Here is a 22,197-nt window from a genome sequence, read left to right as displayed (position 1 = left end):
GAAACATACACTATTCCTTGTCAGAGCAGGAATCTTATCTGTCTTGTTCTCTGCTGTGTCCACAGTTACTGAGCATAACACTTAACACAGAGTAAACATTTACGAAAGGGAGAGAGGACACTGGGAAAGGAACAGGATGTATGGGGGTGGTGGTGTCCTTTTTAAGGGGAAAACACAGGCAGGCGATGAAGGGACTTTTGGGAGATGGTGTGTGTAGTGAGGAGGTGGGTTTGGACCCCGAGCTTTAAGCCTATGCCTGTCTCAAGATAAGCATGGAGTGGGGCGTCCAGGGTGCTCCTTTGTTGCCACATGGGTAGCCCGTGGGAGCTGCCCCCGTCCTCAAGTGATCGCACAACACATTTATTGAATAAAAGAATGAACAGCAAGGGAGTATCGCGGTAGGCAGCCAAGTCACAACATTTCAACTAGCGGCTACAGAACTGCAGGGGGCGCAGCGTTCCCTAGGGACGTCTCCAAATCGAGACACCTTCCCCGGAACCTTTGTGCTGTACTACCGAGGTTGCAAAGCGGGAGGGACAACGGTAGATTGGACTTGACAGACGGGAGTCTGAGCCAATGAAAAAGGCAAGCTGTGCATACGCCTGTCGATGGTAAACGCTAGAGGAAGTGACGTCAGCGGAAGTACTCGGCTGATTGTGGAAGCTAGATTAAAAACCCAGACTAACCAGTTCTCCGGTGTTTGTGAGAAGAGAGGGAGGCCAAGATGTCGGAGCGAAAAGTTTTAAACGTAAGTGCTGGGTGTCTGGGGCTTTCCATCGGGGGGGGGACAGCTAGAGGCCCCAACAGAATTGGGCTTTGTATAATGCAGCCCTTTTCTTTCTTCCCCGGGAGACGAGCTTCCCCAACGACCGTCTGTGAAGGCGGGGCTTCTCAAATTCCACCCAATCACCTTCCGCGGGGGGGTGGGCCTTTGCTAAGCCTCGCCCCTTGGTGGGGGGGAGACCTGGAGTGTGCCCAATCACCTGCGTGGGGCGGAGCTTCACATGTTTACCCAGTCACTCCCCTGATTGGATTGCCTGAAGGGAATTATCTAGTCACTTTTCTTGGAGGCGGGGCTTTCTATAAAAATATATCATCCCGCTCCATGCTCCGGCTGCTAACCTAAAGGTCGGCAGTTCGAATCCACCCGGCTCTCGTTGGAAACTATGGGGCAGTTCTCCTCTGTCCTAAGGGTCGCTATGAGTCGGCATCGACTCGACGGCAACGGGTTTAATGGCTCCACGCTTTCGCCTTCAGGGACGGTGCTCTCGTAAGCCCCGCCCTATCTGGGATCTCCAGCCAGTTGTATGCCTTGGAGGAGTTAGTAGAACAGCCCCATAGGATTTTCTAGGCTATAATCTTTACGGGAGAAGATCGCTTTCTCCTGCGGAGCCCCTGAGCGGGCTCGAACTGCTGACTTTTCAGTTAGCAGCAGAGCGCTTAATTGTTGTGCCAGCAGGGCTCCTTCCCATAACTTAAAAAAAAAAAAAAAAAATTACTGTTGAGTCGATTCCGACTCATAGCAACCATATAGGACAGAGCAGAACTGCCCCATAGGGTTTCCAAGGAGCGACTGGTGGGATTCGGACTGCCGACCTATTGGTTAGCAGCCGAACGCTTAACCACTGCGCCACCAGGGCTTCTTCCATAACTTACTGGTAGATATTTCTGTGTGCCAGGCGCCGTGCTTTACTTAGCAAATTCTCACAACGGAGCTTTCGGGTGGATAGATTTGAGGAAACTGAGGCTCAGATAGGATAAGTGGTTGCCAGAGAGTGGAGGGCTCGAACCCAAACCCTCCAACTCCGTAGTCCATGCCCCTGATCACTAAGCCACCCTGTGTACCCCAGAGTTGAGACTCTGGGTTTCAGTCCTGGTTCAGCTGTTCATGCTCTGTGACCCAGAGTAGCTGAAGCCTCTGGAACTCAGTCTTCTCCTCTCTAAAATGGGTGCATTGTTGACTATCTCATAGGTTCTCCACAAGCATGAATGAGACAAGGTGTGTAAAGTGCTCCATAGAGAGTCTGAAACCTAATAACTGCTCAAAACACAGTGTGCTAAGGGAAAGTTTGCAATTCAAGTTAGTCTCTCATACAAAAATTTATACACACATTGTTATGTGACCCTAGTTGCTCTCCCTATACTGTGACAGCGCTCTCCTCGTTTCGACCCCGGATTTCCCGTGTCCATTCATCCAGCTCCTGACCCTCTCTGCCTTCTTATCTCGCCTCCGGACAGGAGCTGCCCATTTAGTCTCATGTATCTACTTGAGCTAAGAAGCACACTCTTCACAAGTATCTTTTTATGTTCATAGTCCAGTCTAATCTTTGTCTGAAGAGTTGGCTTTGGGAATGGTTTTAGTTTTGGGCTAACAGTCTGGGGGCCGTGTCTTCTGGGGTCCGTCCAATCTCAGTCAGACTGTTAAGTCTGGTCTTTTTACTAGAATTTGAGTTCTGCATCCCACTTTTCTCCTGCTCCGTCAGGGACTCTTTGTTGTGTTCCTTGTCAGGACGGTCGTTGGTGGTAGCTGGGCACCATCTAGTTCTTCTGGTCTCAGGCTGATGGAGTCTCCGGTTCATGTGGCCCTTTCTGTCTCCTGGGCTAATACTTTCCTTGTGACTTTGGTGTTCTTCATTCTCCTTTGCTCCAAGTGGGTTGGGACCAATTGATGCATCTTAGATGGCCGCTCCCTGGCTTTTAATACCCCAGATGCCACTCACCAAAGTTGGATGCAGAACATTTTCTTAATAAACTTTGTTAGGCCAGTTGACCTAGATATCCCCTGAAACCATGCTCCCCCGCCCCCTGCTGCTGTGTCCCTTGAAGTGTTTGGCTGTATTCAGGAAACTTCTTAGCTTTTATTTTAGACCCGTTGTGCTGACTTCCCCTGTATTGTGTGTTGTCTTTCCCTTCACCTAAGATAATTCTTGTCTATTATCTAGTTAGTGAATACCCCTCTCCCTCCCTCCCCACCCTCGTAACCATCAAAGAATGTTTTCTTCTGTATTTAAACCTTTTCTTGAGTTCTTATAATAGTTATGTTATACAGTATTTGTCCTTTTGCAGACTGACTGATTTCACTCAGCGTAATGCCTTCCACATTCATCCATGTTACGAGATGTTTCACGGATTCATCGTTGTTCTTTATCATTGTGTAGTATTCCATTGGGTGAATATACCATAATTTGTTTATCCATTCATCCATTGATTGGCACCTAGGATGTTTCCATCTTTTTGCTGTTGTAAACAGTGCTGCAGTAAACATGGGTGTGCATATATCTGTTCATGTGATGGCTCTTATTTCTCTAGAATATATTCCAAGGAATGGGATTACTAGATTGTATGGTGCTGCTATTTCTAACTTTTTAAGGAAGCGCCACATCGATTGCCAAAGTTGTTCTACCATTTTACATTCCCACCAGCAGTGTACAAGTGTTCCAGTCTCTCCACAACCTCTCCAGCATTTATTATTTTGTGTTTTTTGGGTTAATGCTAGCCTTGTTGGTGTGAGATGGTATCTCATTGTAGTTTTGATTTGCATTTCTCTAATGGCTAATGATCCTGAGCATTTCTTCATGTGTCTGTTAGCTGCCTGAATGTCTTCTTTGGCGAAGTGCCTGTTCTTATCCTTTGCCCATTTTTTAATTGGGTTATTTGTCTTTTTGTTGTTGAGGTTTTGCAGTATCTTGTAGATTATCTTTTGCCATTTGAGCACCACGTTTCACTGGTTCTGGAGGCTTGCTAGACTCTTCGCCGCTTCATCTCTCCCAGTGTGGAAAATGTGTCCCGAATGCCACTGCTTGCCTCACCACACATGCCAGCCGATCCGGCCTGCAGGGTGCTGGTTCCTGCCAGGTCAGGTCTGGCAACTCCTCGCTGCTTCTGAACTGTCTCTCCCTCCCCCACCGCTCAGTCCGATTCCTCAACTTCGCCTTTGATGTTCAGGGCTCCTAGATTGTCATATATAATTGATTCACTTTTTTTTTTGGGTCTTTGTTGTAAGAGGTACCACAGGAAGCATCTGACTCCTCCACCATCTTGGCCCCGCCCCCCCCAATGGAGTTATTTTTCATAATCCAAACTCACCCTCCCCGTGTCTCCCACGCTGGACTCCTGTGCAGAAAAGAGTTATCACAGCAGGACTGAGAATGTCGTCCCTAGAAAGGCCTGCTTGTAAGGCTGGCCCATGGCCAGCACCTGGGAACTTGGGTTTGGGGAGGGTTCCCACCATTTCCTAACCAATAAGAGTGGCTCATTGTGCCCAACCTGTGCAAACAATATGGTTCATGATGAACACGTGCTTCCCTTCTGGGGTCTGGAATTTGGGTATGTGTCAGGCAGAGGGTGTGGACGTGACAAGCCCCCGATAACAACACTGGGTGCCGGATCTCTGACGAGCTTCCCTGGTGGACGACACTTCCCATGAGGTGTCACAACTCGTTGCTGCGGGAATTAAGCATATCCATGTACTCCACCGGGAGAGGACTCTGGAAACTTGGCCTGGTGTCCTCAGACTCCACCCCACACGTGCTCCACCGTGCTGATTGTGCTCTGCCCTTTTTTTTTAAAACTTTTTTTGTTGTACTTTAGATAAAGGTTTACAGAACAAGTAGTTTCTCATTGAACAGTTAGTATACATATTGTTTTATTACATTGGTTAACAACCCCACGACATGTCAACACTCTCCCTTCTTGACCTTGAGTTCCCTATTGCCAGGTTTCCTGTCCCCTCCTGCCTTCTAGTCCTTGCCCCTGGGCTGGTGTGCCCCTTTAGTCTCGTTTTGTTTTATGGGGCTGTCTAATCTTTGGCTGAAGGGTGAACCTCTGGAGTGACTTCATTACTGAGCTAAAAGGGTGTCTGGGGGCCATACTCTCGGGGTTTCTCCAGTCTCTGTCAGACCAGTAAGTCTGGTCTTTTTTTGTGAGTTAGAATTTTGTTCTGCATTTTTCTCCAGTTCTGTCTGGGACCCTCTGTTGTGATCCCTGTCAGTGTGTTCTGCCCTTTTGTTGTAGGAAATCATACAATTAGATGTGCCCTTCTCGCAAATCATCACAGCTGGGGGGTGGTCCGAGGTCCCGGGGTGGGGGTGGGGCACAAATGATTTACTCTCAGCTACTAACAAAAAGCAGTTGGAACCCACCCAGCAGCTCCACAGAAGAAAGGCCTGGCGATCTACTTCCATAAAGATTACAGCCAAGAAAACCCTATAGAGCACTGTTCTACTCTGTAACACACGAGGCCGCCATGTGTAGGAATCAACTCGATAGCAATGAGTCTTTTTGGGGGGTGGTCTTAGGGTCCCCAGCACAACTCCCCAAAGCCCCTTCCCTCTGCCTGTGGCCTGACCCCAAGTCTGAAAACAGCTCACCCGACACCTCCTTCTTCCCCACAGAAATACTACCCACCAGACTTTGACCCCTCGAAGATCCCCAAGCTCAAGCTCCCCAAAGACCGGCAGTACGTTGTACGGCTGATGGCCCCCTTCAACATGAGGTAAGTGCCTCCACGTGCCCCCCACCAAATCCCCACAGCAGCTGTGGCAGACAAACCCACTCGCCAGCATCCACAGAGATGGCCAGGGCTGATGTTTGGAGCAGGTCACCCGTCCTGGCTCAGACCTGGATTGACGAGCGAGGGACTGCTCCAGCCCCCGCTTCCCTCACCTTTCAGGATTAACCTCCCTGCCTTTTGTAGAAGCCTCACCCGAATCCTGCTCTGGGGTTTTTGTTGTGTTGGGATATTTTATTTATTTTTGGTAGCAGTATGCACAGCCAAACATACGTCCATTCACAGTTTCTGCGATAACAGTTCAAGAACACTGGTTACATGGTTCACGTGTGGTTTCTCTCTCTCCCTAGCCGTGTAGTTTTCTCAACATTCCTTTAGGCTCTCTGCCCGTGAAAGTTCTCATCTGTGCTTTCGATGAACTGTTGTCAGATTGAGCTCATATAGATCATTCTTCACAAGAGCGCTGTGCTCAAGGCAAGCGTTCGTTATTGAGCTGAGCTGTTGTTGCACAATGGCTTCATGAGATAGTTTTGATTCAGGGTTTAAAGTTTATTTTTGGGCATTAGATTCGGGGGTCCCCCTAGTCTCCGTGGATCCAGTAAGTTGTGTTTCCATGTGAGTTTGAAGTCCTGCGCTTTTCCTCTTGATCAGGATCCATCTGTTGAGTCCTTGATTCAGACATTCAGCAGTGGTCACTGGGCACCATCTATTTCTTCTGGGCTCATGGTAATAGAGGTAGTAGTTTACGGGCTGCCGTAAGGTTTTGATCATTAGTTACTGAGTGAGCGAAGAGATGGGGCCCGGACCAGGAACCCAGCATGTATATATATTTCAGCTCCCGCAACAAACACAACAAGCTGGTCCCTACCACAGGGCCTTTGCACGAGCTGTTTGCCCTGCTCTTGCCAGGCAGGCTCCTCTTTGCCCTTCAGATCCTGGCTCAAACCTCCCGCCAACTGCCCTGCCTAACCCCCTCCTCTATTCCTCCTTTGTAGTACTTAGGGATTACCATATTTTACCTATTCTGCACCCCACAATTTTTCACATTTGAGCATATCTGAAACTGGGTATACCTAACAATCGAAGGGAGCCCCTGGGTGGCGCAAACAGTTAAGCGTTCGACTGCTAGCCGAGAGGTTGGTGGTTCAAACCCACCCAGAGGCAGCTTGGAAGAAAAGCCTGGTAATCTGCATCTGAAAGGTCACAGGCTTGAAACCCCTGTGGAGCCATTCTACTCTCCACACGTGGGGTCACCAGAAGTCAGAATCGACTTGATGGCAACTAACAGCAACGATGACAACAATTGAAGACACCTTTGATTTGATGAAATTTAGCACGTGTTTATGTACTGACTTTCTCTCTCTTCTTCACTGGTTCATTTATTTGTTCAGTAGACACTTACTGGGCTCCCCCTGTGTGTCAGGGTCTGTACAGGGTGCGTGGGACATTCTGGGGACAAGACAGAGTCCCTGTCCTCCTGGGGCCCGTGCTTCATAGGGAGTGGAGGTAATAAACAAGTATTTGGGCGGATTCATGCCAGGCATGGAACAGTCAGGGGAGAGGGGTCTGGGTTGGTGATGGGGAGGGGAGAGGCAGGGGTTGTTAACCAGCGTGATCAGGAGAAAGCCAGAATGGCAGTGGAGCCAAGGTGCGAGAGGTGAGCGGTGTCTCAGGCTGTGAGAACTGGAAGGACAGAGGCCCCGAGGCGGGACCGAGCTGGCGGTGTTTGTAGGAACAGCCAAGAGCCCAGCATGCTGGGCCTGGGAGGGCAGAAGGGCAGAGCAGGGGGGTGTGAGGGAGAACAGGGTGGTGGGAGCACTGCCTTCCTCTGTGTGGCCTCGCTGCCAGGTAGAACCTTCCTTGGGGAGCCAGGATGCCCCGTTAGCACCAGGCTTCTTTCTGGGAGTGTGTGACAGGCACAACTCACCTAGTCTGGTGGAAACAGGAGTGGGGAGGTTGCTGCTTCCCCAGGAGGTGACTCTTGAGCTCAGACCCAGGCAGACGGTAACAAGTAGAAGAGCGTGCCAGGTTGGGAGAATGTACACACCCAGTCAGGGGGGCTGCCTTGGGAGGGAGTGAGTCCCCCGTCACCAGCGGCATACAGGCACCCATCACTCAGTATGCCATCGCAGAGTTCTCAGACAGGGTGAGTCCGTCCCTCCCTCCTGCCCCACAGGTGTAAGACGTGTGGCGAGTACATCTACAAGGGCAAGAAGTTCAACGCGCGCAAAGAGACGGTGCAGAACGAGGTCTACCTGGGCCTGCCCATCTTCCGCTTCTACATCAAGTGCACACGCTGCCTGGCAGAGATCACCTTCAAGGTAGGGCTGCCAGCCAGGCCCATCCTGCCTCCCCCAGCCCTCTCGAGTAGGGGGGGCCCCAGGATGTTACCCACCCATATCCTCACCCACCCAGGGAAATCTCATTTCAGTCAATCCCAAGGAGACAAAGATTTGAGGGAGAATGTTCATTGCAGTGTTATTTATAAAGGCAAAAAACTAGAAGCAACCCAGATGTACAATAATAGGGGACTACAAAAACCCACTGCCGTCAAGTCGATTCCAGCTTATAGCAACGCTATAGGAAGGAGTAGAACTACCCCCATAGGGTTTCCAAGGAATGGCTGGTGGATTCAAACTGCTGACCTTTTGGTTAGGATCTGAGCTCTTGACCACTGCACCACAATGGAATACTACATAGCCAATAAAAATCACAACTTCACTTTTTTTTTAATTGAGGTGAAATTCACTTAAAAGGTAACCAGCCATAAAGTGTACAACTCAGCAGCCCCTTGGGTGCCACAAACTGTTTGCACGAGACTATTAACCTAAAGGCTGGCAGTTCGAACCCACCCAGTGGCACCACGGAAGAAAGGCCTAACAATCTGCTTCTGTAAAGATTACAGCCAAAAAAACCCTACCGAGCAGTTCTACTCTGTAATACTAGGGGTCGCCGTGAGTCGGAATCAACTCGGGCAGCGGGTCTGTTTGTTTTTTTAATACAACTGAGAGGTTTTCAGTATATTTGCAGGGTTGTACAACCATCACCACTATCTAATCCAGAACATTTACATTACCCCAGAAAGAAACCCCATACCCATTAGCAGTCACTACCTCTTCCTCTCTTCCCCCAGCCCCTGGCAACCACTAATCTGCTTTCTGTCTCTGTGGATTTAGCCTCTCTGTTTTAGAAACACAAAAGGAGCATGTTGTATACATACTCGAATATGTAATTTATAATCAAGAAAAAGTGTTATTTTTTTTTTAAATAAACCAAAAGGGAGGAAAAAAAGGCAGAAGGCATACATGTTCAAAGGCCTAGCAACTTTTATTTGCAAACATGTTGAGGGTGGGTAGTGGAGGGAGACGGATGGCAGGAAGGCCGATGGGGAGGGATCTTCAAGTCCACGCAAAGGAGGTGAGTGTTTCTGCAGAAGGGAGCGGGAAAGAAAGAACCCTCCCAGCCAAAGCAATAAGACAAGAAAAAGAAAAGGTAGAAGGATTTTAAAAAGGGGGAGAAGATGCCCCAGTCTGCCGGCAGCTGTTCAGTAGAAGCTTCCGGTGCCCATGGACATAGGAACTGACACTGCCCTTTCTCTCTGCCAGACAGACCCCGAAAACACAGACTACACAATGGAGCACGGAGCCACGCGGAACTTCCAGGCCGAGAAGCTCCTGGAGGAGGAGGAGAAGAGGGTGCAGAAGGAACGGGAGGACGAGGAGCTGAACAATCCCATGAAGGTGAGCTGGGCTCCTTGTGTGTGCGCGTGTGTGCGTGGGCAGGGGCGTGCGTATGTGCACGTGTGTGCGAGTGAGCAGGCGCTGTGGATCAGGGTGCCACAGTGGAGGCTCCTCCGCTCGCCTCCCAGCACACTGAGCCCTGCGTCCTCGCGCCCACCAGGTGCTGGAGAACCGTACCAAGGACTCCAAGCTGGAGATGGAGGTCCTGGAGAACCTGCAGGAGCTCAAGGACCTGAACCAGCGGCAGGCCCACGTAGACTTCGAGGCCATGCTGCGGCAGCACCGCCTGTCCGAGGAGGAGCGGCAGCAGCAGGAGCAGGAGGAAGACGAGAGGGAGACAGTGTGAGTCCGGGAGTCCTGGGAGCCCGCCCACCTCCCGGCCGTCGCTCGGGCCGGTCCCCTGCTGGAACCCCCCTGCCTGTCTCCCCAGGGCTCCCTCAGATGTCTTTGTCTCCCCGTGCTGCTGTAACAGAAATGCCCAAAGCGGGGGACTTCCAAGAACAGACATTTGTTTTCTCACAGTTCTGGAGGCAGGGAGCCCAAATCAGGATGTCGGCTGGACCGATTCCTTCTGGGAGCCTCTCTCCTGGTTTCTGGTGTCTGTAGTGATCTTGGCATCTCTTCTTCCCGTGCATCTCTGTGTCTACTCTGCTCTTTTCTAGCTCGGGGGTGATTAGGTTGAGGACCCATCCTCCTCGAGTACGATCTCATGAACATAGCAAAGGAAAACCCCTGTTTCCAAGCAGGGTCCTATTTAGAAGTACACGGGTTAGGGTTTCAACAAGTATTTTTGGGGGGACACAATTCAAGCCAGAACAATCACTTTCCCAGGGACACCTTCCTGCCCCCGTCCCCTCCCCATCTCGCTCTCTCTCATGGCATCTGGGTTGGGGTCCCCAAGAACACCTCCAGGTGCGATGATTCGCTAGGTGGACTCAGGACTTAGCAGGTAGCCACGCTCACAGCTGTGGTCGCTCACGGCTGTGGTCTCTCACAGCGAAAGGACACGGCACAGTCAGCAAAGGTGGCAAACACGTGGGGCAGAGTCCGGGGAGAAGCAGGCTCGAGCTTCCAGGGTGTCGCTGTGGAGGTGCGCCAGTTACAACAGGCGCTGTCCGGTCGAGCCTGGCTCCTGGCGACCCCACATATGTCAGAGTAGAGCTGTGCTCCACAGAGTTGGTTTGTTTTTAATTAATTAATTTGTTTATTTTCTAATTAAAATATTTCCTTGTGTTTTCAGTGAAAGTTTACACAGCAAATTAGGTTCCCATTTAACAAAAACAAACAAACCCGGTGCCGTGGAGTGGATTCTGACTCATAGCAACCCTATAGGACAGAGGAGAACCACCCCATAGGGTTTCCAAGGCTGTAATCTTTACGGAAGCAAGACTGTCACATCTTTCTCCCACGCAGCGGCTGGTGGGTTCGAACCATTGATCTCTTGGTTAGCAGCCGAGCGCTTAACCACTGCGTCACCAGGGCTCCTTCCCATGTTAACAATTTCTACACAGTTTGTTCAGTGACGTTGTTTACATTTTTCACAGTGTGTCAACTCTCATTATTTCCGTTCTGGTTGTTCCGTGTCTAGTGATCTAGTTCCCCTGCCCCCTTGCCTTCTCGTCTTTGCTTTTCAGTAAATGTGGACTGTTTGGTCTCATATAGATGATTATTTTATTATGCATTCTTTTTTCATTGAAAAATTTATACACGGATTGTTTTGTGACATTGATTGCAATCTCTGCAATGTGTCAGCAGTCTCCCCTCCCACTCATTCAGGTTTCCTGTCCCTTCCTGCCTTCGCTTTTGGGCAGCTGTTGCCCATTTGGTCTCAAATACTTGGTTGAGCTAAGCACATTCCTCACGTGTGCTATTGTTTGTTTTATAGACCTGTCTAATCTTTGGCTGAAAGGTGAACTTCAGGAATGACTTCAGTTCTGAGTTAACAGCGTTTCTGGGGGCTGTAGTCTCAGGGGTTCCTCCAGTCTTTATCAGACCAGTAAGTCAGATCTTTTTTTTGTGAATTTGAATTTTGTTCTACATCTTTCTCCTGCTCTTTCTGGGATGCCCTATTGTGATCCCTGTCAGAGCAGTCGGTTGTGGTGGCCGGGCACCATCTAGTTCTTCTGGGCTTAGGCTGGGGGAGGCTGTGGTTCATGTGGTCCATTAGTCCTTTGGACTGATACTTTCCTTGCCTCTTTCATTTTCTTCATTCTCCTTTGCTCCGAATGTGATGAGATCAATAGATGTGTTTTAGACAGTCGCTCGCAAGCTTTTAAGACCCCAGACGCTACTCACCAAAGTAGGATGTAGAACATTTTCTTTATGAACTATGTTATGCCAGCTGACCTAGATGTTCCCGGAGACCACGGTCCCCAGCCCTCAGCCCCGGTAACTCAGTCCCTCAAGGTGTTTGGATTTGTCTAGGAAGCTTCTATGACTTTGCCTTGGTCAAGTTGTGCTGACTTCCCCAGTATTGAGTACTGTCTTACCTTTCACCAAAGTTACCACCTATCTATTGTCCAGTTAGAGCTTTTTCCTCTCCATAACTCCCCTCCCTCGTAACCATCAAAGATTATTTCTTTCTGTGTGTAAACCTTTTCTTGAGTTTTTGTAATAGTGCTCTCGTACAACATTTGTCCTTTTGTGATTGACTGACTTCACTCAGCATGATGTCCTCCAGATTCATCCATGTTGTGAGATATTTTGTGGATTCATCATTGTTCTTTCTCATTGCATAGTACTCCATTGTGTGTATGTACCATGATTTGTTTATCCATTCATCTGTTGATGGGCACTTAGACTGTTTCCATCTTTTTGCTATTGTGAACAATGCTGCCATGAACATGGGTGTGCATATGTCTGTTCGTGTGATGGCTCTTATTTCTCTAGGACGTAGTTCTAGGAGCGGGATTGCTGGATCGTGTGATACTTCTATTTCTAGCTTTCTAAGGAGGTGCCCTATGGTTTTCCATAGTGGTTGTACCATTTTACATTCCCACCAGCAGTGCATAAGGGTTCCAATCTCCCGGCAGTCTCTCCAACATTTGTTATTTTCGATTAGTGCCAGTAATGTTGGGGTGAGATGGTATCTCAATGTAGTTTTAATTTGCATTTCTCTAATGGTTAGTGATCCCAAGTTATTTCCTCATATGTCTGTTAGCTACCTGAATATCTTCTTTGGTGAAGTGTCTGTTCATATCCTTTGCCCATTTTTTAATTGGATTAGTTGTCTTTTTGTTATTGAGGTGTTGAAGTATTCTATAGATTTTAGAGATTAGACCCTTGTTGAATATGTCGTAGCCAGAATTTTTTTCCCAGTCTGTAGGTTGTCTTTTGACTCTTTTGATGAAGTCTTTTGATGAGCAGACGTGTTTGATTTTTAGGAGCTCCCAGTTATCTAGTTTCTCTTCTGGTGCTTGTGCATTGTTAGTTATGGTTTGTATCCTATTTATGCCATGTATTAGGGCCCCTAATGTCGTCCCTATTTTTTCTTCCATGATCTTTATCATTCTAGGTTTTATATTTAGGTCTTTGATCCATTTCGACCTAGTTTTTGTGTGTGGTGTGAGGTGTGGGTCCTGTTTCATTTTCTTACAGATGGAGGTCTGGTTTTGCCAGGACTGTTGTTCAAAAGACCGTCTTTTCCCCATTTAATGGACTTTGGTCCTTTGTCAAAGATCAGCCGCCCATAGGTGGATGGATTTACATCTGGGTTCTCGATTCTGTTCCATTGGTTTATGTGTCTGTCGTTGTTCCAGTACCAGGCTGTTTTGACTACCGTGGCTGTGTATTAGGTTCTGTGATCAGGTAGTGTGAGGCCTCCTTTTTTGTTCTTCTTTTTCAGTAATGCTTGGCTGATCCAGGGCCTCTTTTTTTTCCATATAAAGTTGATTAGTTTTTCTGTCTCCTTAAAGAATGCTGTTGATATTTGAATCGGGATTGCATTTTATCTGTAGATCACTTTGGGGAGAACGGACATCTTCACAATGTCAAGTCTTTCTATCCATGAACATGGTATGTTTTTTGATTTATGTAGATGTTTTCGTTTCTTGCAGTAGCGTTTTGTAGTTTTCTTTGTCTAGGTTTTTTATGTCCCTGGTTAGAGTTATTCTGAAGCACTTTATCTTTTTAGGGGCAGTTATAAATGGTATCGTTTTCTTGATTTCCTTTTCGGAGTTCTCTTTGTTGGTGTTTTGGAATCCAACTGATTTTTCTATGTTGATCTTGTATCCTGCTACTCTGCTGAATCTTTCTCTTAGTTCCACTAGTTTTCTTGTGAAATCTTTGGGGTTCTTTGTGTATAAGATCATATCACCTGTGAATAGGGATAGTTTTACTTCTTCCTTTCCAGTTTGGATGCCCTTTATTTCTTTTTCTTGCCTTACGGCTCTAGCTAGGAATGACAGCACAGTGTTAAATAGAAGTGGTGATAAAGGGATTCCTTGTCTAGTTCCCATTCTCAGGGGGAATGCTTTCAGCCTCCCTCCGTTTAGAATGCTGTTGGCTGTTGGTTTTATATACCCACTGTCATCAAGTTGATTCCAACTCATAGCAACCCTATAGGACAGAGTAGAACTGCCCCATAAGGTTTTCAAGGAGCGGCTGGTGGATTTGAACTGCTGACCTTTTGGTGAGCAGCCAAACACTTAGCCACCGTGCCACAGGGCTCTGTTGGTTTTGTATAGATGCCGTTTATTATGTTGAGGAATTTGCCTTCTATTCTTACTTTATCATATAGATGCTTTTTTTTAAAGGAACATAGTGCTCACAGATGATACTGTTCATTTTCTGAGCCAGTCTTTTATTCAGCTAAATGATGACTTCATGGACTAGTACTGGTTCAAGGTTTAAAGAGTATCTCAGGACAGTAGTCTCAGGGAGTCTTCATAGGGTTTTCAGTGGCTGATTTTTTGGAAGTAGATTGCCAGACCTTTCTTCCAAGGCACCTGCGGGTAGGTTCGAACCTCCAACCTTTCAGTGAGTAGCTGGGTGCATTCACCGTTCACCACCCAGGGGCCCTTGGAGTTGCACAAGACACGCTTGGCTCCCAGCAGCAAGCTGTGACAACACGTTGGAAGTACCATCCACCAGGGAAGCTCATCAGAGACCCAGCGCCCAGGGTGGTTATCGGGGGCTGGTCACGTAGGCATCTCTGCCTGGCACGTCCCAAACTTCCAGACTCCCAGAAGGAAAGCAGGTGTTCAGCATAAAACCACATTGTATGCATGATTTGGGCACAGTGAGCCCCTCTTATTGGTTAGGGAATGGTGGAAATGTGATATTCAAGTTCATAGTCACCAACTGAGGGCCCGTCGTGTACACAGGCCTCAGTATTGCTATTTTAGTTCTGTTTTGCATGACATCTGTTATTTTCTAAAGTCCATGAGTGGTACAAATTATTTATGCTTGACTATTAACCTAAAGATTGGCAGTTTGGTGCCACTGAAGAAAGGCGTGGTGATTTGTTTCTGTATAGATATTACAGCCAAGAAAAGCCTACGGAGCAGTTTTCTACTCTGTAACACACAGAGTCGCCATGAGTCAGAATTGACTTGATGGCAACGGGTTGTGACTTTCTAGAAGCTTCTTGTTGACTCATCCCTTTCCTGGTGTATCATCTCTCTTCCCTCCTTGAGATTCTGAGCTCTTAGAGAGCAGGGGCCTTTTGCCTGGCTTCTATGGCTTCCCCAGGACCTGGAACAGCTAAGCCTTACTTGGCACCTGTTGGGCGGGCAGATCAGTGATGGCAGGGGTAACGGTGGGCCCCTTCTCGTTGCAAGGCACCATTTGCATTTCTCGCTCCTAACCACAGCCTTGGAGGTTGGCATGAGCATTATGACAAGTGAGGGGACTGTTATGGATTGAATTGTGTCCCCCAAAAATGTGTGTCAACCAGGCTAGGCCATGATTCCCAGTATTGTGTGATTGTCCACCGTTTTGTGATCTGATGTGATCATCCTGTGTTATAAACCCTACCTCTATGACGTTAATGAGGCAGGATTAGAGGCAGTTATGTTAATGAAGCAGGACTCAATCTACAGAATTAAGTTGTGTCTTGAGTCAATGTCTTTTGAGACATAAAAGAAGGGAGCAGAGAGGAGAGGGACCTCATTGTCACCAAGAAACAAGAGCCAGGAGTGGAACACATCCTTTGGACCCAGGGTCCCTGCACTGAGAAGCTCCTAGACCAGGGGATGATTGATGACAAGGACCTTCCCCCAGAGCCGACAGAGAGAGAAAGCCTTCCTCTGGAGCTGATGCCCTGAATTTGATTTCTAGCCTCTTAGACTGTGAGAGAATAAATTTCTGTTTGTTAAAGCCGTCCACTTGTGGTATTTCTGGTAGAGCAGCACTAGATGAATAAGACAGGGACCGAGGTCCAAGGGAGCCTCTTGACTGCCCCAAGGTCCCTACGCCAGGATTCGAATCCAGACAGGCAGGTCCCAACATCTGAGCACTTAACCACTCCACTGTCCTCAACAGAGAAGTTATAAAAAGAAGAGAAAGAAGGGGAATCTCTGCGACCCCCCTGTATGCCATGGCACTCCAGCCCCCCTGACCTTGGCTGGTGCAGGGAAGGTGCAGCTCTGTCCCCCAGAAGGAACATGCCCCTGAGCCCCCGTGTTCTGTCCCCGCCAGACATGTCCCTGGGCCCCCATGTTCTGCGCCCTGAGCCCTGTGTTCTGTCCCCAAGCCCCCATGTTCTGTCCCTGCAGAGCCCCCGTGTCGTGTCCCCTGAGCCCCCGTGTTCTGTCCTCGCAGGGCCTTGGTGGAGGAAGCCAGGAAACGACGCCTGCTCGAGGACTCCGACTCGGAGGACGATGCTGCCCCCGCCCCGCCTCGGCCAGCCACCCGGCCCAAGCCCACCGCCATCCTGGACGAGGTGAGCTCACCTTTGGGGTGGGGCCAGCTCAGCCTTTTCCTAAAGAGCCAGCCAGTAAGTATGTTCAGCGCTGCAGCCAGATGTGTCTGTCAGAGCCGCTCAGCTCTCCTGTTGTGGCCGAAGCAGCCATGGGTGAGATGTAAATGAATGGGTGTGCTGTGTGCCAATAAAACTTTATTTATAAAAACAAGTGGCCGGCTGGTGGTGCTGTAGTTTGCCAACCCGTGTTTAAGCTGCTGAAGTATAGACACCCCCACATCCAAGGAGGTCCCTGGGTGGACCTCCTTTTGGTTAGAGCTTGGCTGCTAACCAAGCAGTTGGCAGTTTGAATCCACCAGCCACTCCTTGGAAACCCTGTGGGGCAGTTCTGTGTTCTGTAGGGTCACTGTGAGTCAGAATCGACTCGACAGCACATAACAACAAAAACAGTGGGGAAAAATAAAAAAATAACATCCACATGCCAGCAGCATTTTATTTTAATGTAAAACATATTCACGTTCAGCATTAGTGAGCATACAGGGTCAGCCACGGGGCAAGCCTCAAAGTAACAGCAGCTTCCTGAGATTGAAGTTCACTTTCTCTCAGATAACAGCCACGCACGAGTGATCCGGAGCGGGGACGGTAGACCCGTGGGGTCCGGCCAGGCGCCTGCCTTCTCATCCGTCCCCAGGATGCTGTCCTTTTTGTGTGGCATTTCAGTGCTACGTCTGCATCCCAGCCAGTGCACAGGGCCAAGGAGTGGGGAGGAGGACATTTAAGGCACCACCCTTAGTTGAAGGAGCTGTAGTGGCACAACGGTTAAGCACTCTGCTGCGAACCAAAAGGTTGGTGGTTTGATCCCACCCAGTGGCTCCTCGGGAGAGAGGCCTGGCAGTCTGCTCTTGTAAAGATTCCAAAAAACCAAAACCAAACGCATTGCCGTGGAGTTGATTCCAACTCACAGGGACTTTCTAGGACAGTGTAGAACTGCCCCATAGTTTCCAAGGAGCACCTGGTGGATTTGAACTGCTGCCCTTTTGGTTAGCAGCCAAACACTTAACCACTGTGCCACCAGGGCTCCCTTGTAAAGCTGACAGCCTAGAAAACTCTATGAGGCAGCTTTACTCCATCACATGAGGTCGCTATGCGTCAGTAGTGACTCCATGGCACCCAACAACAACAAGCCTTGATTGAGTACATCACATTAGTCAGAAATGAGCTCCCTGACCATATCCAGCTGCAAAGGACTTTAGGAAGTGTAGTCTTTAGTGGAGGCAGCCGTGTTCCAGCTCAGAATTCTGTACGTGTTAGAAGGGAGAACAGGCAGAAGCCTTGAGTGCCAAGTTTATGGCAATAGGGAGCTATAGAGGAATGTGGAGCAGGGGAGAGACTTGCTCATAGCAGAGGGGCTGAGGCTGGTAAAGCACTCTCCAGCAGCTCACTCAGCAGGGTCTTGTGGGCCAGGAGGCCAGGGAAGAGGCTGGATCTGGGGCTGATCACCCGCTCGTGTCCCCCCATCGCCCTGCAGGCCCCAAAAGCGAAGAGGAAGGGGGAGAGCTGGGAGCGGAGCATCGGCACCCTCGGCAGCAGGTCCCAGCTGTCAGGCCTGGTGGTGGTGAGGAAGACAGACCTGGACCGTGGCACCCAGCACAGCCAGCAGGTGCTCACCCCTGGTGAGTGAGTTCCCGGGGTCTGGAGCTAAACACAGTGGCCCCCAACGGCCTGTAGGGGGCAGCAGTGCCCTCACTGCTTTCTGGGGCCTTCATGGGATGGGGCTTGAGCTGTGCCTCCCCTCCCCAGGGCCAATTCCACAGAGGTAAGGGGAGAAGGAATGAACCCTAGGGTGTAAATGGTTAAGCACTGCGCTGGTAACTGAAAGATCTGCGGGAAAAAAGACCTGGCGATCTGCTCCTGTAAAGATTGTTGTTGTTAGATGCTGTTGAGTCAGTTCGGACTCTTAGTGACCCCATATACAACAGAATGAAACGCTGCCCGGGCCTGCGCCATCCTCACCATCGTTGCTGTGTTTGAGCCCATTGTTGCAGCCACTGTGTCAGTCCATCTCGCAGAGGGTCTCCCTCTTTTTCGCTGACCCTGTTATTTTACCACTTATCTGTCAGTTTGTCATACCGTGGTAGCTTGCGTGTTGCTGTGATGCTGGAAGCTATGCCATGGTGGACAGGTTTCAGCTGAGCTTCCAGACTAAGACTAGGAAGAAGGACCTGGCGGTCTACTTGTGAAAAAATTGGCCAGTGAAAACCTTACGAATAGCAGCGGAACGTTGTCTGATACAGTGCCGGAAGATGAGCCCCCAGGTTGGAAGGCACTCAAAACACAACCGGGGAAAAGCTGCCTGCTCCTGCTTAATGACGTGGATGGAATAAAGCTTTCAGGACCTCCTTCTGCTGATGTGGCATGACTCAAAATGAAAAGAAACAGCTGCAAACATCCAGTAATAATCGGAATGTGATGTGGACTTCTTGCTTGGTAGAGTAGAGGGTCAGCGAAAAAGAGGAAGACCCTCCACGAGATGGATTGACACAGTGGCTGCAACAATGGGCTCAAGCATAACAATCATGAGGATGGCTCAGGACCGGGCAGTGTTTTGTTCTGTTGTACGTAGGGTCGCTGTGAATTGGAACCAACTCGACAGCACCTAAGAACAAGTACCTTACCAAGCATGATGTCCTTCTCCAGGGGCTGGTCCCTCCTGACCACGTGTCCAAAGTACGTGAACGAAGTCTCGCCATCCTCACTTCTAAGGGGCGTTCTGGCTGTACAAGACAGATTTGTTCCTTCTGGCAGTCCATGGTATATTCAGAATTCTTCACCAACACCAACATAATTCAAAGACATCAATTCTTCAGTCTTCCTTATTCTTTGTCCTTCGATCTTCCTTATTCATTGTCCAGCTTTCGCATGCATATAAGGCAACTGAAAACACCATGGCTTGGGTCAGGCACACCTTAGTCCTCAAAGTGACATCTTTGCTTTTTAGCACCTTAAAGAGGTCTTTTGCAGCAGATTTGCCCCATGCCATAGGTCATTTGATTTCCTGACTGCTGCTTCCATGGGTGTTGGTTGTGGATCCAAGTAAAATGAAATCCTTGACAACTTCAATCTTTTCTCCGTTTATCATGATGTTGCTTATTGGTCCAGTTGTGAGGATTTTTGTTTTCTTGATGTTGAGGTGTAATCCATACTGAAGGCTGTGGTCTTTGATCTTCATCAGTAAGTGCTTCAAGTCCTCTTCACTTTCAGCAAGCAAGATTGTGTCATCTGCGTAACGCAGGTTGTTAATGAGTCTTCCTCCAATCCTGATGCCCTGTTCTTCTTCATATAGTCCAGCTTCTTGGATTATTTGCTCAGCATACAGATTGAATAAGTATGGTAAAAGGATATACCCTGACGCACACCTTTCCTGACTAAACCACGCAGCATCCCCTTGTTCTGTTGGAATGACTGTCTCTTGGTCTATGTACGGGTTCTGCACGAGCACAATTAAGTGTTCTGGAATTCCCATTCTTCACAATGTTATCCGTAGTTTGTTACGATAATTACTGGTGATTGGAATGTGAAATCCAGAAACAGAAGATAGAAGGATCAGTAGTTGGAAAATATGGCCTTGGTGATAGAAGTGATGTCAGAGATCACAGGATAGAATTTTGCAAGACCAACGACTTCTTCATTGGAGATACCTCTTTTCAACAACATAAATGGCAACTATATATACACGTGGCCCTCGCTGGATGGAAGACACGGGAATCAGATCGACTACATTTGTGGGAAGAGATGATGGAAAAGCTCAGTATCATCAGTCAGAATGAGACCAGGGGCCGACTTGGGGAACAGACCCTCAGTTGCTCGTATGCAAGTTCAAGTTAAGCTGAAGGAAATTTAGAACAAGTCCACCAGAGCCAAATTACAACCTTGAATATATCCCGTAAAGATGACAGCCCAGATTACCCGATGGGGTAGTTCTGCTCTGTCACGTGGGTTGCTGTGAGTCGGAAGTAACTTGATGGCACCTTCAACAACGGGGAGGAAGAATGGACTTTCTTTCTTTTTTTAATTACAAATTCTTAAAAGCCGAAGTCACATAGCCAGTAACCCACTCTGCTTCTCCCCCAGGCGCCCCACACAACCAGAAGCCGGCTGACCCTGCACCCCAGACGCCTGGCGCCTCCTCCCTGAGCCAGCTGGGCGCGTACTCAGATAGCGAGGACAGCAGCGGCAGCAGCTGAGCCCCGCCCAGACCCTTCCCAGGTCTCAGGATGGCTTGGCCGCGTGGGAGGGCCGGCGGTTAGGGCAGAAGTCAGGGAACCTACCAGAACCAGGACTGGACAGGCAGGACCATCTTCTGACGGACAGGCCCCTCTCCTTCCTGCCACCCACCCTCTATGGCCTCAGGGGCCCTGTTCATCCCGCCCCACCTGGCACAGAGACCGGGCCTTGGATGTCCCATGAACTTCCCTCAGCCTTCATAGGCCCTCCTGGGTCCCTGTTTGGACCGTCTCTGAGACCCTCAGTGGTGTTTGGGGGATGTGGCTCAGCTTGCCTTCCACCCACAGAACTATCTGGAACCAATAAAAGGAATCCAACTGTCTTAGCCATCTAGTGCTGCTCTAACAGAAATACCACAAGTGGATGGCTCTAACAAAGAGAAGTTTATTTCCTCACAGTAAAGTAGGCTACAAGTCCAAATTCAGGGCGTCAGCTTCAGGGGGAGGCTTTCTCTGTCTGTCGGCCCTCATCAGTCTTCCCCCGGACTAGGAGCTTCTCTGCGCAGGGACCCCAGGTCCAAAGGATGCCCTCTACTCCTGGCACTGCTTTCTTGGGGGTATGGTCCCCAAATCTCTGCTTGCTTCCCTTTTACCTCTTAAGAGGTAAAAGGTGGTGTAGGCCACACCCCAGGGAAACTCCCTTTACATTGGATCAGGGATGTGACCTTAGTAAGGGTGTTACAATCCCACCCGAATCCTCTTTAATGTAAAATTACAATCACAAAATGGAGGACAGCCACACAATACTGGGAATCATGGCCCAGCCAAATTGATACACACATTTTTGGGGGGATATAATTCAATCCACGACATCGATGAACAGGCCTGGGTACCTCCTCTCTGCCCGCCTTCGAGGTGGAGATCTCAGGAGTGAGGCCTCTGTTAGCACAAAACCCAAACCAGTTGCCGCCGCTTCGACTCTGACTCATGCGGACCCCGTGTGTGTCAGAGTAGAACTGTGCTCCATAGGGTTTTCAATGGCTTGGTTTTTAAGAATTAGATTTCCAGGCCTTTCTTTGGAGCCGCGTCTAGGTGGATTTGAACCTCCAGCTTTTCGCTGAGTAGCTGAGTGCGTTAACCATTTGCACCCCCCAGGGACTCCCAGTCCTTGGCTTACTCCACAAAGACGTCCAGCTGCCTCTGGGATACACCAAGCTTAGGGTCAGGCACGTGGCATTTGGCTGTGAACAGGCTAGGAAAAAATATCTCTGTCTCTCCGCTCGAGGAGCTTACGGTCTGCAAGGAGAAATACGGTAATCATAATAAGCAAGGGAATTCAGTGGTATGTTAGCTGCCATCGAGTTGGCGCCCTACTCATGGTGACCCCCACACAACGGAACACTGCCCAGTCCTGCACTATCCCCATGAACAGTTGCAGATTGGACCGCTGCGACCCCTAGGGTTTTCACTGGTGATTTACGGAAGCCAATCACCAGGCCTTTCTTCCTAGTCTGTCTGAGTCTGGAAGCTTGGTTGAAACCTGTTCAGCATCCTAGCAACAGGCAAGCCTCCAGGGAGAGACAGGTGGTGGCTGCGCACGAGGTGCCTTGGCCGGGAATCGAACCCTGGTCTCTGTGTGGAAGGTGAGGATTCTGTCACTGAGCCACCGCTGCCTCCTGGAATTTTTTTAAATTCTGATTTTTCCTGCGAGCTGGCAGGCCTTGTTCTCTGGCCCCGTGTTCTGAGAGCGGTTTGCCCTTGGCCCCCAATTCCCTGTGGGTCCCAGCGCTGACGGAGCGGGGGAACAGGCACAGCCACACGCTGGGGTCTGTCGCTGGTGCCAGCCCAGCCCGCTGCCCTGCG

General features: G+C 49.3%; 1 protein-coding gene across 1 annotated transcript; it reads left to right on the top strand.

The window, feature by feature from the left end:
* Window positions 1–527: 527 nt before the first annotated feature.
* Window positions 528–20,395, top strand: YJU2 (YJU2 splicing factor homolog). Its single transcript, XM_004378457.2, has 8 exons — window positions 528–748; window positions 5,394–5,494; window positions 7,686–7,830; window positions 9,115–9,249; window positions 9,410–9,591; window positions 16,012–16,132; window positions 17,640–17,784; window positions 20,243–20,395. Exons 1-8 carry the CDS (start codon window positions 725–727, stop codon window positions 20,353–20,355), a joined length of 966 nt encoding a protein of 321 aa, XP_004378514.1. The 5' UTR covers window positions 528–724; the 3' UTR covers window positions 20,356–20,395.
* Window positions 20,396–22,197: the final 1,802 nt, after the last annotated feature.

Source organism: Trichechus manatus, unplaced genomic scaffold (genome assembly GCF_000243295.1).
Source record: "Trichechus manatus latirostris isolate Lorelei unplaced genomic scaffold, TriManLat1.0 scaffold00057, whole genome shotgun sequence".
Lineage (NCBI taxonomy): Eukaryota > Metazoa > Chordata > Mammalia > Sirenia > Trichechidae > Trichechus > Trichechus manatus.
Note: the sequence above shows the minus strand (reverse complement) of the source record. Positions and strands in the feature narration are given on the sequence as shown.